The 15,347-nt window shown below is 46.0% G+C and overlaps 1 protein-coding gene across 2 annotated transcripts in view; it reads right to left on the bottom strand.

Moving 5' to 3' along the window:
• Positions 1 to 530: 530 nt before the first annotated feature.
• The window catches only part of EXOC3L4 (exocyst complex component 3 like 4), a 47,491-nt gene continuing 32,674 nt past the window's right edge, over positions 531 to 15,347 (bottom strand). For both annotated transcript variants that reach the window (XM_034769959.1, XM_034769958.1), the window contains 5 exons: positions 13,765 to 13,879; positions 10,572 to 10,694; positions 7,691 to 7,843; positions 6,034 to 6,155; positions 531 to 2,771 (listed from right to left, as the gene is read on the bottom strand). In XM_034769959.1, the coding sequence (XP_034625850.1) occupies positions 2,609 to 2,771; positions 6,034 to 6,155; positions 7,691 to 7,843; positions 10,572 to 10,694; positions 13,765 to 13,879 (676 nt within the window). In that variant the 3' untranslated portion in view covers positions 531 to 2,608. The remainder of the gene's footprint in view (positions 2,772 to 6,033; positions 6,156 to 7,690; positions 7,844 to 10,571; positions 10,695 to 13,764; positions 13,880 to 15,347) is intronic.

Here is a 15,347-nt window from a genome sequence, read left to right on the forward strand (position 1 = left end):
AATGTTGGGAAGCCTATAATTTTGCCAGTCTGGAACGAACATCCCATCTGAGGGATGGGGGCGGGGAGAGAGGAGAGTGAGACAGGACCAGGAAACTGGGACAAGGAATCCAGAGCTGTAGTGGGGGGCAGTTGAAATCAGATGAGGAGCTGGGGCGGGTTAGACAGCAATAGGATAGACATAGACTGGAGGGGACAGGGAAGAAGGGTCTTTGACTACTAGAGACCACTCCATTCAGGAGCCTGGAATAGACCCAGGATTCCTGAGTTTCACAGTTCCTCTTCTGTCAGCAGATATCTGTGATATCTCAAGGGTGAGAGTAATTAACGATTAACAATATACTAAGGGTCATGGTGTTTTTCTAAAAGCTTTTTCTAAAAGCTATCCTCTAGGAATTATTTTGGGAAAGTTCTATGTCTGTGCTATACAGACGGTGAGACCAGGTGATCACCAGATCCCTTCTGGCTTTATAATCTTAGAACTAGGTACATCAATTCACATGCAAAATTCTCATTGAATTCAATAGGTGTCCTTGCCCTGTGGCTTGTGGTGCGGGCTGCAGCAGGGGCCGTACAACCCCTCTCGCAGCTTCCTAGGGCCCCCTCTCATGGCTCTGTGCACCTGTGTCTGTCATTGTTGTCCTCTGTAGGCCACCCTACAGGGAAACAGGTGGAAGCCGGCTCTTTAACAGGGCAGCCAAAGGTTTTATACCTCTGCCCTGTGACTCACCTCCCACCTTTAATGAGCCGCCAGGCTCAACCAGCTCCGGGTCTCTTCTCGGCCGGACATATTGGCCCTTCGGAGGGGTTTCTTTTTCTACCGCTGTTGGTTCCTGCGGGTCCTCCCCGGGATTCTTAGGCCCCACCTCCACGGTAGGGGCAGGTCTCCCACACATGTCCCTTAGCCTGACAGAGTCCACAGTCCTGTTCAGGCTGTGTCTGAGTGTTCCCTTGCCCCTTCTGGACCTCTCTCTGAGATTGCTGGGTGCCTAGATACCCCAACTTCAGGGGTGGCTCCAAGGCCCCCAAGTCCTTTGCCTTCCTGACCTCTTGGCAGTGCGGGCGCCCTGGCCATAAAAAAACAGGACTGCCCTCAAATGGAGTGTGGGCTAGCAGACTTTTGTGGGTGGACCGGGGGGTGGGAGGAACCAGGAAAATTGGCCCTTAACAACCAATCCTGTGTTGGTGGGGGGAAGCCCCAAAAGGGTTTGGTGGGCTCTGCCTCCACCTGCTCACTGGTCGGTAAGGGTCTGGTGAAGACACATTGGATGGTTCTGGGGACAAAGGTAGCCTTTGGTGTGTCCATGGGGAGCCCGAGTTCCCCTGGAGGTCCAGGGGCATTTCCAGTGGCAGCAAGTAGGGGTAGTGGGGAGGTTACCCTACCCAGGCCTACTGGGAAGCGATTCAGGGGGAGGCCCTACTTGCAGGAAAGGAAGTGGGCCCTGCACTGAGGCAAAACCAAGTAAGCCTAGACCATCCTTGAATGGTTTTTTGTCAACCTGTTCATAAAAACCTCCTATGATGGAGATTCCACAACCTCCCAAGTAATTTGTTCTAGTGCTTAACAACCCTGACAGTTAGGAAGTTTTTCCTAATGTCCAACCTAAACCTCCCTTGCTGCAATTTAAGTCTATTGCTTCTTGTCCTGTCCTCTGTGGTTAAAAAGAAGAATTTATTACTCTCTTCTTTGTAACAATCTTTTACATACTTGAAGACTGTTATCATACCTCTCCCCCACCCCCGGACTTGTTTTTTCAATCTTCCCTCATAGGTCATGTTTTCTAGACCTTTAATCATTTTTGTTGCTCTCCTCTGGACTTCCTCTAATTTGTCCACATCTTTCCCAATGTGGAGGGCACTAAACTGGACACAATACTGCAGCTGAGGCCTTATCAGTGCTGAGTAGAACGTGGGAATTGCTTCTTGTGTCTTCCTTGCAACATTTCTGCTAATAAATCCCAGAATGATGTTTGCCTTTTTTGCAGCAGTATTACACTGTTGACTCATATTTAGTTTGTTGATACACTACAAACTCCAGATCCTCTCTGCGGTACTCCTTCCTAGGCAGTCCCTTCTCATTTTGTGCAATTGTTTCTTCCTTCTTAATTGGAACACTTTTTTCCTTTGTCCTTACTGAATTTCATCTTGTTTATTTCAGACCATTTCTCCAGTTTGTCAAAATAATTTTGAATTCTAATCTTGTCCTCCAAAGTGCTTGCAACCCCAGCATGGTATAATTTGCAAATTTTGTAAGTGTATTCTCTATGCCATGATCCAAATAATTTATGAAGATATTGAATAGAACCTGACCCAGGACAGATCCCTGCAGGACCCTGCTTGATATGCCCTTCCAGCTCAACTGGATAACTAGTTATCAATCATTGATAACTATTCTCTAGGTATTTATCAGGGCTTGCTTAGGGACCTCTTTGTGCAATAATATTGACTCCTCCATTGTCCTTGTCTTCTAGAAATGAGAGTCAATTTCTGTACATCTGTTACAATGCTTTGAGTTATGGGCAGGGAGGAGCAGGAGTCATGTTTAGGAGCATGACTTAGAAGAACTGTAAAAATTTTGGATGCTCTTATTTCTGTTGTCTAGCTGGTCTTTAAAAGCATGTGACAAGAGTTGGAGTGTCAATCTCGGCAAAGAGTGTTCTATCAGCCACGCTTTCTGCATTTTCTTGGAGTTTGTCTATTTTCTGAATAATGGACTTTTTCTTGTTCCGGTCCAATCCTCGACAGGTGAGAACAGCTTCAATATGTTCCTTTCTGTGAAAAACAAAACCAGTGTCATTCTTGGGGAGCCCAAACAATGCAAATAAACAGCAAGCCACGCCCTAAGGTAAGGTAGAGCGGAAACAGCCAAACACTTTCCATCCCTTAATATATCTCAGGTGTTCTCTGCCTATTATCCCATAGTCACCATGGGCTGACATAGAGCATTGCTGAGGGGCCTGGAGGCATAAAAACTCTGGGACAATCAGTGATGCTGATGAATGGGATAGCTTAATGGTCTCTGATACAGGCAGTTGTGGATAAAATACAACATAGCTGCAAGTGCCCAGGAATGTCTTTTTCACAGTCAGCTGGGAGACTTGCCCGTGTAAGGACTGCTGGGTCAGGGTACAATGTAAGTGTTAGTATAGAATCAAATTCTGCCACCTTTATGTTGATTAATACCTTATTCTGTGAGGAGTCTCATTATCTTCAACATGGCCACTCGCCAGGTGGGTTACTACTTATTATGAGTAAGGCTGGCAGAACTGGGCCCCAAGATTTGCAAACACAAAATGGGAGTTCAGTGCTCATCTCCTATTGGAAGCCAATGGGAGTTAGGTGCTTACCTGCTCTTTGTGCTTTGAAAATCTACTCCCTGGATGTTTTCTACATTAATGTGAAATCTCCACCTTCATCGCACTAAGATTTCCTGAGAAGCTGGGGGCCTTTTATGTAACGAGTATTTGATTGTTAAATAATGTGGGCAGTAATACTCAAGAAATGGACAGGCACTAATTAGATTAGAGCTAGTAAAGAAGACTTAAGTAGCGGGCACTATTCCAGAAATCTGGGCGCAGACAGATGTAGAAACCCATCTGAAAATCTGAGTTATGACTGCTAGGCTCTAAAGCAAGACAATGCTGGGAGGCTCTGGCTGGTTTTCAAAACTTGCTTGGCCAAAGATGATAAGATTCAGCAAGTGCAAGCTAAGAAACAAAAGCCAAGTTGATGAACTTTGAAATCTACTTGTAGCTGCGTTTTAAGGCTAATTATTAAAATTGTCATTGACCCCAATCAGCAGATTTAAGAGTGTCACATGCTTTAAAGTTAAGTATGTGCAGAAGTCCTTTGGGGCTTTTTTTTAAGGGTTAGATTGGTTAAATATTTTAGATTCAGTTTCTGTGTTCTGAGCAATCTGCTAAATTTAATGCTTAAATTAATCCGTGTGCATATAACATCCAGTGGTCAGGGCTGGTACAAGGAAGTTTCGCGCCCTAGGCGAAACTTCCACCTTGCGCCGCCCCCCGCCCCCCAGCCCTGCGGCAGCTCCCCGCCCCCCCCCCCCCCTCCTGCGGCCCCCCCCCCCGCGGCAGCTCCCACCACGGCCTGGGGAGCCATGCGGCAGCTCCTCCCCCGCCTTGAGGCACCCCCCCGTGGCAGCTCCCCACCCCCCCGGCCCGGGGATCTGTGCAGCAGCTCTGACCCAGGGGTTCCCCTGGGCTGCCGGTGGCGCGCTGACCCGGGGAACCCCTGGGCTGCCTGCCGACGGCTCAGACTCCCTCTCCCTCCCAGCGTAGCGGCCTCTGTAAAAAAAAAAAAAAAAAATGGGGGGCACTGCTTTTTGGTGCCCCCAAATCTTGGCACCCTAGGCAACCGCCTAGTTGGCCTAAATGGTAGCACCGGCCCTGCCAGTGGTAACCACACAACACAGTGCAATCACCTGCACGTGCTTTACAAACTAACTTTTGTGAAACATACTTTAAGCTTTGCTGTTTAGTGGATACATTGATGTCATTAAACTCTATTGTTTTTGAAGTATGATAATACAACCAAAGTTCTAGTTCTAGAGAAACAATAACCTTACATGTATCAGACTCCTTATTGAGTCATGGAAAATCAATTGATAGTTTAGAGGGGCCTAAGGATATGAGATCATACCTGACTTGTAGGTACTGTGGACAAGCGCAGTGCTTCATATTCACTTTGGTGTAAAAGGATGGCCCAAAAGCCCACAATAAAAGCTGAGAAATGTGTATCAGGTTCTGCTCTGTCTGATGTCGCTTTGCCACTGAAGGCTGGATTGTAACCTTACAATCCCCTGGCCAGGTTTGGAAATCTCAACCATAACTTCACTTTTTAAAAACAAAAGACTAAATTCTGCAGCAATCTGGGGCCCAGGAGAAATGCTCAATATGCACCTACCACTGTGTAGTCATAGACATAGAGTTTAAGGCCAGGAGAAACCAGCAGATTCTAGTCTGATCTATCACAGGTAACCAACACCACCCAGCCTGCCTAGCACCAAGTCCAACAACTAGCATTAGACCACATTATTGCAGCCTTGGCTCCATCCAACCCCTGTATCGATGTTATATTTATATTTCTAGTGTGCCAACCACCATGGCATCTAGTAGCCAAATTAGGATATTATTTATCCTATAATCCTGGAAGGATACATATTCTCTGCCTCACCCTCAATAGGGTTGAAATCCATACAGGAGGTTTTAGAGAGGAATTCGCCCCCACTTAGGGTACGTCTATACCCAGCCGCTAGTTCGGCGGCTGGCAATCGAACTTCTGGGTTCGACTTATCGCGTCTTGTCTGGACGCGATAAGTCGAACCCGGAAGTGCTCGCCGTCGACTGCGGTACTCCAGCTAGACGAGAGGAGTACCGCGGAGTCGACGGGGGAGCCTGCCTGCCGCGTGTGGACCGAGGTAAGATCTAACTAAGGTACTTCGAACTTCAGCTACGTTATTCACGTAGCTGAAGTTGCGTACCTTAGTTCGATTTGGGGGGTTAGTGTAGACCAAGCCTTAGAGAGGAAGATGCCCTTTCTTATACAGCTGCCATTCCACATATGGGTTTTTAAAAACAGCCTCCAATTTTGCAGGTGCAATTTTGGAAGCACAATAAATTGAGGGCACAAAAGAGAGCATTTAGATGCCAAACTACTGGATTGTGCCAGCAAAATCAGGGTCTGGGATGCGGCCCCTTCAAAAATCCAGTTAAAATTTTCAAAAGCAGCAACTGACCTTGGAGGCCTCAGTTTTTGGGTGCTCATCTTAAGATCTAGACCAAACCCATTTCCTCCAACGCTGAGCCCTGCAAATTGGCTAGCACAGAGCCTTCAAATAAAACACAGTAAAACAATACGGGATCGGAAATAACTTCTGTGCACCATAAAGTTCAGCTGATTCTGCTGCTACCAACCCGGAAGCAAATTATATAAATATTCAGGGGCAAAAAACCTGAGCTTCACCCTGCTCACAGCACTTTACATTGAGAGAACCTCTGATATTAACCCCACATACCTGACATCTGGATAAACCTGACATATTTCCTCAATATATTCCTTGATTTTGCATCTGTTCTTCTCGGAAATTATGTTTGCAATGTAATGAATGGCAGAATTAAGCCAATCCACATCAGAGCCCTAGAAATAAATTAGAAGAGGTGAAGTCTGTGATCTGTATTTTAATGAGAAATGTCAACATGTATGATTCACATTTACAGAGAAGTTAACCAACTTGCTCAAGATCATGGCATGAAGCCATGGCAGTCAGCCTCGAACCTTGTTCTTCTCCTGACTCCTAGTCTCTAACTTGTAAGCCATGCAGCCTCCCTGTGAGACTCTCTATAGAAACAATAACATATGGCAGTGGATGTTACACTGTAATATGATGTCTTGGGTGTATTGCAATGTTGCATAGAAAGGACCAACAGTGAGTCTGTGAAATGAAGGGGAACAGGGTCCCGAGGTTTTAGTTTTTCTGTTGCATTATCAACCGTTTTTAAGGCATTGTTAGTCTCAGTGGTTCACAAAGGGTTTTAAAAGCAAGCAGCTGCTTTCAGGCTCCTTCCTTGGAACTGGGAACAGTGGGGACGGAGCTCTTGTGTACATGAAGGCTGCTTAGATCGTCCTACTGGAATTTCAGTAGGGGTCCAACTCTGCAGTCACGTGAGTAGGCCCAAGGGGACTGAGTGCATGAGTATGGCCCACTCATGTGAATAACAGTTTGAAGGTTCGTGCCTGGACTAAGTCGACCAGATAGAAGTGTGAAAAATTGGGACAGGGGGTGGAGTGGTATATAAGGTGCCTATATAAGAAAAAGCCCCAAATATTGGGACTGTCCCTATAAAATTGCAACATCTGGTCACCCTAGCCTGGACCCTGCATGATAATATGGTAGATATCAAATGCCAACCTCTTGGAAAGCTGATTTGTCTGCATTGCCCTGAGTGGCTATTTCCTCTACCTCGCTTGCCAAAGAAGCACTACTCTTGGCTCACTAATGATCAAAGCTGAGAGGTTTGAAAAGAACCTAAAGCAGTTCGGTGCCCAAATCCCATGAATTTCAATAGCAGTTGGGCACCCACCTCCCTTAGGCTGAGATATTCAACGGAATCGAAGTGCTTTGAATGTTAGTATCAATGACAACAAAGGGTGCGGTCAGCAGTAACTCAAGCCTGAAATATCACCCATCACAAAGCCCCGGCTTCTGCCTCTCCAGGCCTTCTCTGGACGAGGACGGTTTTCCTAAAAATATCCCACCGTTGATCTCTCTGGTTTCTCTCCATCAGTTGTAGCAAAGGTGGGCGTAGTGCTAATGTAGACAAGCTTCAGGCAGCCCCTAGCATTTTAATCACTGCCATCTAAGCCTGTTGTGAGCAGGGTTCGGTGGGGCAGGGCCTGACCCATATTTTCATTTGAAGTCACTGGGAGCTTTTTGAAAAGTAGGTCTGTGGTCCTTAAGCTACTAGTGACTGCAGACGCCTTGTCTACACCAGTTCTAGTACTGGTTGAGCTGAACCAGTGATTGCAACAGTGGGGGATTTTAGGAAAACTATGCTAGTGTAGTCACAGCCCTATCGATCGGCTGCTTCTCATGTTGGGTTTCACGCCAGCCCACCTTTCATTTTCTGTAATGCAGCTAAAAAGGCCTTGATGCAGTAGGAGGTTTTACATACCAGCTCTTTGAAGTGCTTATGTATGACAGTAGCTTCTTCCTTCATCTTTTTGCCAACCTTTTCCCGCTTGGCTCTCTTCATTCTCTTTCTCGGTTTGATAGCCTGTGTGATGTACTCTCTCACCACGTACTTGTGAGCATCCCCTAGAAAATCCTGTTTATTTGTTTTAAAAGAAAATATGGAGGGCAATGAGGTGTGAGAGCAGAGGAGCCTTGGAACTCCTTGGCAATGTCAGAAGAGGTAGATGAGAATCCTGGGCTGAGCATCTCTGGGCTAATGAGCACACGTGAAAGGCCAGCCCAGGATTCTGTTCTGAATGCCACTTTTCGGAAGAGCACTCGGCGCAGTGCGTGGATGCTTCTGAGCAGGACACATGGCTCACGTTCCCTTCCATCCACCATCTGCCTAGACATGAAGTGAAGATAGTGAACAAAAAGAAGCCGTATAATTACTCACTGTCTCTATCCAAAATTGATCCATGATTATATGTTGGTGATTTGGTTCTTCAGTAACTAATGGGGACATGTGGGACTGTTTAATAATAGGTTTGGATGCTGCCTGCAGACTTTAAATTTAGAGCTATTGTTACGTATCCTTGTATTTCGCGAGTGTATAGATCTGTGCAGTGTATATGACAGTAGCATGTTAAAGTAACTACTGCAACCTTCTTCGTATGGCAGATATAGATGTAAAGCAACAACTATAATTCTACATTTAGGTGGCTAAGCCAGATAATTGCGTCAGGAGTAGTAGAGTATATCACTGTGATGCCTCCTTTGTATTTGTGAATCGAGCATTGAGTCGTTTTATGTTTCATGATCTGTTCTGGGTGACCACAGTTGCACACTGGAGAGTTTTTTTGTTTTCCATTTGTGCAACAAGTATACACATCTGCCATGGTTTGCATGGATGTGTTTTAGGGTTGCCCATGAGCTTCCTGAAAGATTGAAACCAGGGGGTCTCCTATATTGGATCGTTCACAAGGTACTTGTGACTTCTTGTGAACTTCATTCAGCTTTCCAAGCTTCATCAAAGTTGAAGTCACACTATTAAAGGTTAAGCACGTGGGTCCAAAAGGGCTCACATGCCTTCAAGTGGAGGTGGGGGATGTTGTTAAGGTCTTGGTGGATGTGGAGACATTTGCTTCCCTTGAGTCGCTGGACTTCCCAGAGGGTTGCAGCATTGCAGCGACCCGATGGAGGAACAATGTGCAACAGCACTGGCAGCCAGGGTGTTGCAATTGAACAATAATACTAACCAATGCTTTTGGTTCCTCCTTGAGACCATTATTTCCCCTATTTCAGTTGTAGAAAGGAAGCACTAAAAGGTTATTTCCATGAAAAAGTAAGGGACTGTGACAGCGTACCCCATAAGGCTTTTTGGGGGGGTGTTTATAAATGTATGTATGATATAACTGGAATATGTTTTGTGCTGCCTGTGCCATGTAACATATCTCCGTAAAGGTTATGGTCTACTATATCTATTCATCCTATCTGTACATATATATCATTTTCTACTTGCGGTTAAGAATATGGGCGGTATGCTGGCTTGGTTTCTAAGTAAGCTTTGGGAGGCATTTGGTCAGCTTCTTTAGGAAGGAATTCGCCAGGTTAAGTACCTGATCAGGAAACACTTGGGGAACAATGCATCTTGGAATGCTCCAATCCAAATGAGAAGTTTTCCTGGAGACATGCAAGATGCCATGTGGACAATGGTGTCGGCGTGTAAAGACTGAGTTATGCAGGGGCATGTGACTTGCCCAGGTGACTCCAGAACTCCATCTTGGAGCTGGACTTTGCATAGGAGGGAGGAGGGGGGGTCTCCACCCACAAGAGCCTATTTAAACCCATGGGAGACCCCTCCATTTGGTCTTCAGCTGGCTAAAGAAGGAGCCTCTCCACCCCTCCCAGGATACTTGAAGGAGACTGAAACAAAGGACAGTAACTACAGGGGGTGTGAGTGATTGCTGGACCCAGGCTAAAAGGAGATTAGCCTGTAAAAGGGAGTGCTCTGGAACTGGTGAGGAAATTATTTGTATTTAGTTTGATTAGACATAGATTTGTGCATTTTGTTTTATTTTGCTTGGTGACTTACTTTGTTCTGTCTGTTACTACTTTGAACCACTTAAATCCTACTGTCTGTATTTAATAAAATCACTTTTTATTTAGTAATTTACTCAGAGTATGTATTAATACCTGAGGGAGCAAACAACTGTGCATATCTCTCTATCAGTGTTATAGAGGGCGAACAATTTATGAGTTTGCCCTGCATAAGCCTTATGCAGGGTAAAACGGATTTATCTGGGTTTAGACCCCATTGGGAGTTGGGCATCTGAGTGCTAAAGACAAGCACACTACTGTGAGCTGTTTTCAGGTAAACTTGCAGCTTTGGGACAAGTGATTCAGACCCTGGGTCTGTGTTGGAGCCAGACAGGAGTGTCTGGCTCAGCAAGACAGGGTGCTGGAGCACATCGGGTGGCAGCTCCCAAGGGGGTTTCTGTGATCCAACCCATCACAGTGAGTCGCTGGACTTCCCAGAGGGTTGCAGCATTGCAGCGACCCGATGGAGGAACAATGTGCAACAGCACTGGCAGCCAGGGTATTGCAATTGAACCGTAATACTAACCAATGCTTTTGGTTCCTCCTTGAGACCACTTCCCCTATTTCAGTTGTAGAAAGGAAGCACTAAAAGGTTATTTCCATGAAAAAGTAAGGGACATACCTTGCAAACTTTCATTTAAGCAATTGTTAGTTATATCAATAGCTGCACTGACGGGAAGGGAGTGACCTTTGCAGGGTCAGCCCCTAGTCTGGAAATAAGATCGCCACCTATACTGCTGTAACAACATGCCAATTGCAATGCATCGGAAAAGGATACATACCTTGTTAACAGGTTGCTCTAAATGTTTTAGGTGTTGGCAAAATTGTACAGTTGCTGACATTATTGAGTCCAATATTTCACTATTTAACCTCCATGCGTTGGTCAGAATTTTCTTAAAGAGTGGCTGGAAAAAGACCAATTCGCCAGCGTTATTATAGTAACATCTTCCAAACCCAAATTACTGAGCAAACTCTGTATTTTGGGCACTGTACACAGCATACAGGAAGACCCAGACTAACTCGTTCAGAAATATCTTAGGCACTAAAGGCCAGATAATTAAAGGGATTTAGGTACCAAACATGCAGATAGGTACTTAGTGTGATCTTCAAAAGCATCTAAGTGCCTAACTCCCATTGATTTCAACAAGTGCTAGGTGTGTAGGTGCTTTCGAAAATCTTACTAGGTGCTTAAGTACCTTTCCCTTAGACTCTAAGTCCCATTGAATTTCAGTGAGACTCAAGCCCCTGAGTGCCTTTTACTTTTGAAAACATTACTCATATGTTTCTAAGTCCCTTAGGAGCATTTGAGACTATTACCCACACCCAGTAACGTTGAGACCACTCCTGCTTTCACTGCACACCCAAAGCTCTTACAGAATTCTGCTGGAATTTTAGGCACACAAGGAATGCAGGAGTGCGTCCGAAGTTAGACATGACCATGGTTCAGAGAAAAACAATGTGCAGCTGGAGCAGGGCTAACTCTGAAATACAGCTATCCTGGGGGATCAGTGCTAGAGCAGTGGTAAACGTCATGGCGAGCAGGCTCTCACTTACAGTACATGCTTTGTTTGATTAAGGGGATTAAGTGCAGATGCTGTGTTTTTCCTGCATTTTGGTTTTGTGTAATCCCCTGACTCTATTTTTTTAGATAAATAAAACCCTTTTGCATCAGCTGGCAAATCTTATGGGTAAGGAGAGAAATTGAAATGTTAATCATAGAAACCCGAAGTGGAATGTAAGAGCAACTCACTGAGCACTGTTGGAACACAGTGATACTTGTGGTCAGGCTGTTTTCTTGATATATTGTACAAGGTTCAGCTGGTGTCAGTCACCATCGCTCCCTTGCTTTCAGCTGAGCTACACAGATTTACACCAGCTGAGGATGTGACTCATCCTTCAGAAGCAAACCTGTTGGAAGCTAGCTCTGAAACTAACCACCTCCAGTCTCAACTCTTATCCAGAAATAAATCAAAATGCGCTAGGGCAAATCCCTCCTTTTAGGGAGGCCGTCCCCAGTGTCTGTGGATCTCATGCTGAATCCTCCTCCGCTTGTCACTCTGATCTGGGTGTGGTGGATCTGGCTGTGGGAAAAGTTCCCAGATATACACTCCACCTGTTCATGGTAGAGGTTAAACCTGTAGTGACCCAGCCTGCTCATTAACTCCTTCACATCACCACCCAGGGTACATCTCTGCTGAAATCCTTATCCATGCCCTGCTCCTCTCTTTGATCATTGCAGGTCTCTTCCCTGTGGTCTGCCCATGGCTCTCCAGACACTAGCATCTCCAGAATTATGCTGCCTACATGCAGTTGTACCAAGAGAAGCTCCGTCATAGCTTAAATGCCTCCACTGGCTCCCAGTGGGTATTCAAGTTCAGTTGCCCTCCTTCTGATGATTCTCTTGCGATTTGCCCAAGCTCAGCTTTCTGTCTGCTTCTTTCTACATCTCTCTAAGCTCCTGACCATCTAACTCCTAACTGAGCCTTCCCGCAGTTGGTCCAAAAATCCCTTCCTCTGCATGCCCTGCCATCTGGAACAGTATTCCCATATCTCTCTGCCTCACCAACTCCATGCCTTTCCAATTCTATCTTTAAAACATACCGCCTTCTCCTTTGCTGGGGCTCTTGGCTCTGCCCCACCCCTGCCTATGTGTGACAGGCCTGGGACAAAGCTTACGGAAGCCAATGGAAAGACTCCCATTGACTCTAGTGAGCTTTGGATCATGCTGGAGCTGGGCTATGCCCAAATGCTTCCATTTGTTTGCCATGACGTGTCTTTGCACCACTGTTTCCTGTTGTTTATTCTCTCTAACTTACAGAGTGAAACTCCTATCTGACAAACTATAGGTAATTCATCATTGTGGGGCACAAGTCCCAAACTTTCCTCTCATTTCCTTCACACAACTTTGCTCCCTCCTGCCCCTCAGATCCCTGTACTCTCCTTCCAGGTCTATGTTCAATCCATAAACCATCTGTGGTATATCACTGCACAATCCTCTTTCTGTTTTAGCCACATTATGCCTTTTTTACGCCCGGAGCCAGTGTGCACATAGCATGCAGGCTGTAGAAATCCCTATCAAAGCATCTGGAAAAGCCCTACTACAACAGAAATAACTTGTCATTTCAGCCTCTTATCCCAGATCTCCACTGTAGTGCTGACAGGAGGACTTTGCCCTTCCAGTGGTGAAAGATCTCTTCGGTTTTGCTATGACAACATACTTGAACAGAGCCCTGAGGCAGAATAAACTCATTTCATTGTCACTATGCTGGGATATGACTTTAGATAGAAGTTGGTAATAGACCAGGGGTTGGCAACCTTTGGCACGTGGCTCGCCAGGGTAAGCACCCTGGCGGGCCAGGGTAAGCACCCTGGAGGGCCAGCAAATCCCTCGCCCGCGCCGCTTCCCACCACCCCCATTGGCCCGGGACAGCAAACCGCGGCCAGTGGGGGATGCGATCGGCCGAACCTGCTGCGTCAGCAGGTAAATAAACTGGCTCGGCCCGCCACGGTGCTTACCCTGGCGAGCTGCGTGCCAAACATTGCCGACCCCTGTAATAGATCATGATGGCAGACTTCTGAATAAATTAGGCTAAACAAAACCCCTAGAAAGCTATTTTTTAATCAAACAGCCAAATTCATCTCTGGTGTAATCTCACTGCCTTCACTGGGGTTTCACCAGGAGTGAAATTCACCCAAGCTGTTTTAGGATATAGTATGCTAAGAAGCCCCCAAATATACCTTTTTGTTTTGTTCCTGTGGCTTAACCAGTGCATCACTGTTTGTAACAAAAAGCCTAAAACCCTAGAAATCTCACTTGGGGTTGGAGAGGTTTAGTACCAAAACTAGACATGCCACATTTTGAAATGACCATGATCTCCTATCCATGGAAAATGGGATGTGTATTGGGGAAATGGCAATAAATCCTGAACTACCAGGTTCAGATCAAGTCCCACAAACATTCTAAACTCTTCTTACCTGCGTTTTTTGTTTTAATTTATCAAGAACATCCTTTCTGAAGCTCATTGTCACATCAGTCAGGACATTTTCCAGTTCTGTAGTGTCAGCGTTAAATGTTGTTTGTAAGCCTCTCCTAGAGAGAGAAGTAAAAGCAATGATTTAATGGTAATCGGCATCATGTGCTACTGCTATGGACAATTTAGCCAAAATAATCAGCTCAGATTTTTCAAAGGAATCTCATGCTTCCCCAACAAATTCCTTTCTTTCCACTTGTTAATGGTCACAAAGAATTGCAGAGATGCCAACCCCCTCTAATTTTTAGTAATCCTCCTGGTTTTTTACATATAATTATGAATTCAGGCATAAATCTACTACTTGTGCAAGCACACAGATAAAGTGTGTGTGTGTGTGTGTGTGTGTGTGTGTGTGTGTGTGTGTGCGCCATTCAGGCCCGACGAACACAGCACATAAGGCCTTGGGGGTGTTTTTCTCCACCACTCCTGTAGCACATACACGGATTGCGCACTGAGGGGCTCACAGGAGGTGATTTTGAATGGGTTGGGATGCTGCTGATTTCCCCACCCAAGACACGGGGGCAGGGGTCGTGCTCTAACTGCCCGGTGAGGACCGTGCTGGGCTATGTGAACACACTCTAGGTCAGTGGTTTGCAACCTCTGCAGACTGCTTGGACCCCTTTCAGCAGTCTGATTTGTCTTGCCTACCCCAAGTTACACCTCACTTAAAAAAGTGCTTGCTTACAAAATCAGTCATAAGTGTCACAGCATACTCTTACTGAAAATGCTTACGGGCTCATTTTGTCTGTATGGAATTTTAGTTTGTACTGACTTCACTAGTGCATTTTATGTAGCCTGTTATAAAACAAGGTAACTATCTAGATGAGTGGATGTACCTCCTGGAAGACCTCTATGTACCCCAGGTACATGTACTTCTGGTTGAGAACCCCTGCACAACACACACCACCTGTGGCCTGGGTGCTGCATTCACCACCCCAAACCTCATTGCCAGTTGCTGTGGCTTGCCTGCTCTCAGTCCCTCACTGCACAACCTGCAGGGGAGGAAAAGCCGGAGGGACAAGAGGAGATGGAGGCAGAAGAAGAAGAGAGAAAGGGAATGTGACAGAGGAGAAGGATCATCCCAGGAAGGAGGTCCAGGCCTGGAACTGGTCCAGGTAATGAAGAGCCCAAGGCAGCATAGGAGGGCAACTTTCCTCAGAGCTGATCCTCTCCTTCTCCCTGTTTGGCAGTGGAGGTTGGTTGGTGCATTGCTCAGGCCCCACCCTGTTGGCCATAGATAGGGAGTGGAGGGGCAAAAGGTCCTGATTTTTACTAGGGTAGGAGAGATGGAGGGAGAGAGAACCTGGATTCTGCAGGGTGGGGGAGGAGAGAGAAGTCCAAGCAACCTCCCTCATTTTTTTTCTGTAAACGTCCCTAAAAGTTTCCGAGCAAGATCGCTATCTCTGCAATAGCATCACTACTAGAGGTGAGCCAGAGATGAACAGTTCTGATCTGGAGCTAGATATCGGCCACCTGCATTTCTGTAATCCGGGGAAGTTCAAATGCAGGGTTTTGATTCAGGTCCAT

This window comes from Trachemys scripta, chromosome 4, assembly GCF_013100865.1.
Source record: "Trachemys scripta elegans isolate TJP31775 chromosome 4, CAS_Tse_1.0, whole genome shotgun sequence".
Classification (NCBI taxonomy): Eukaryota; Metazoa; Chordata; order Testudines; family Emydidae; genus Trachemys; species Trachemys scripta.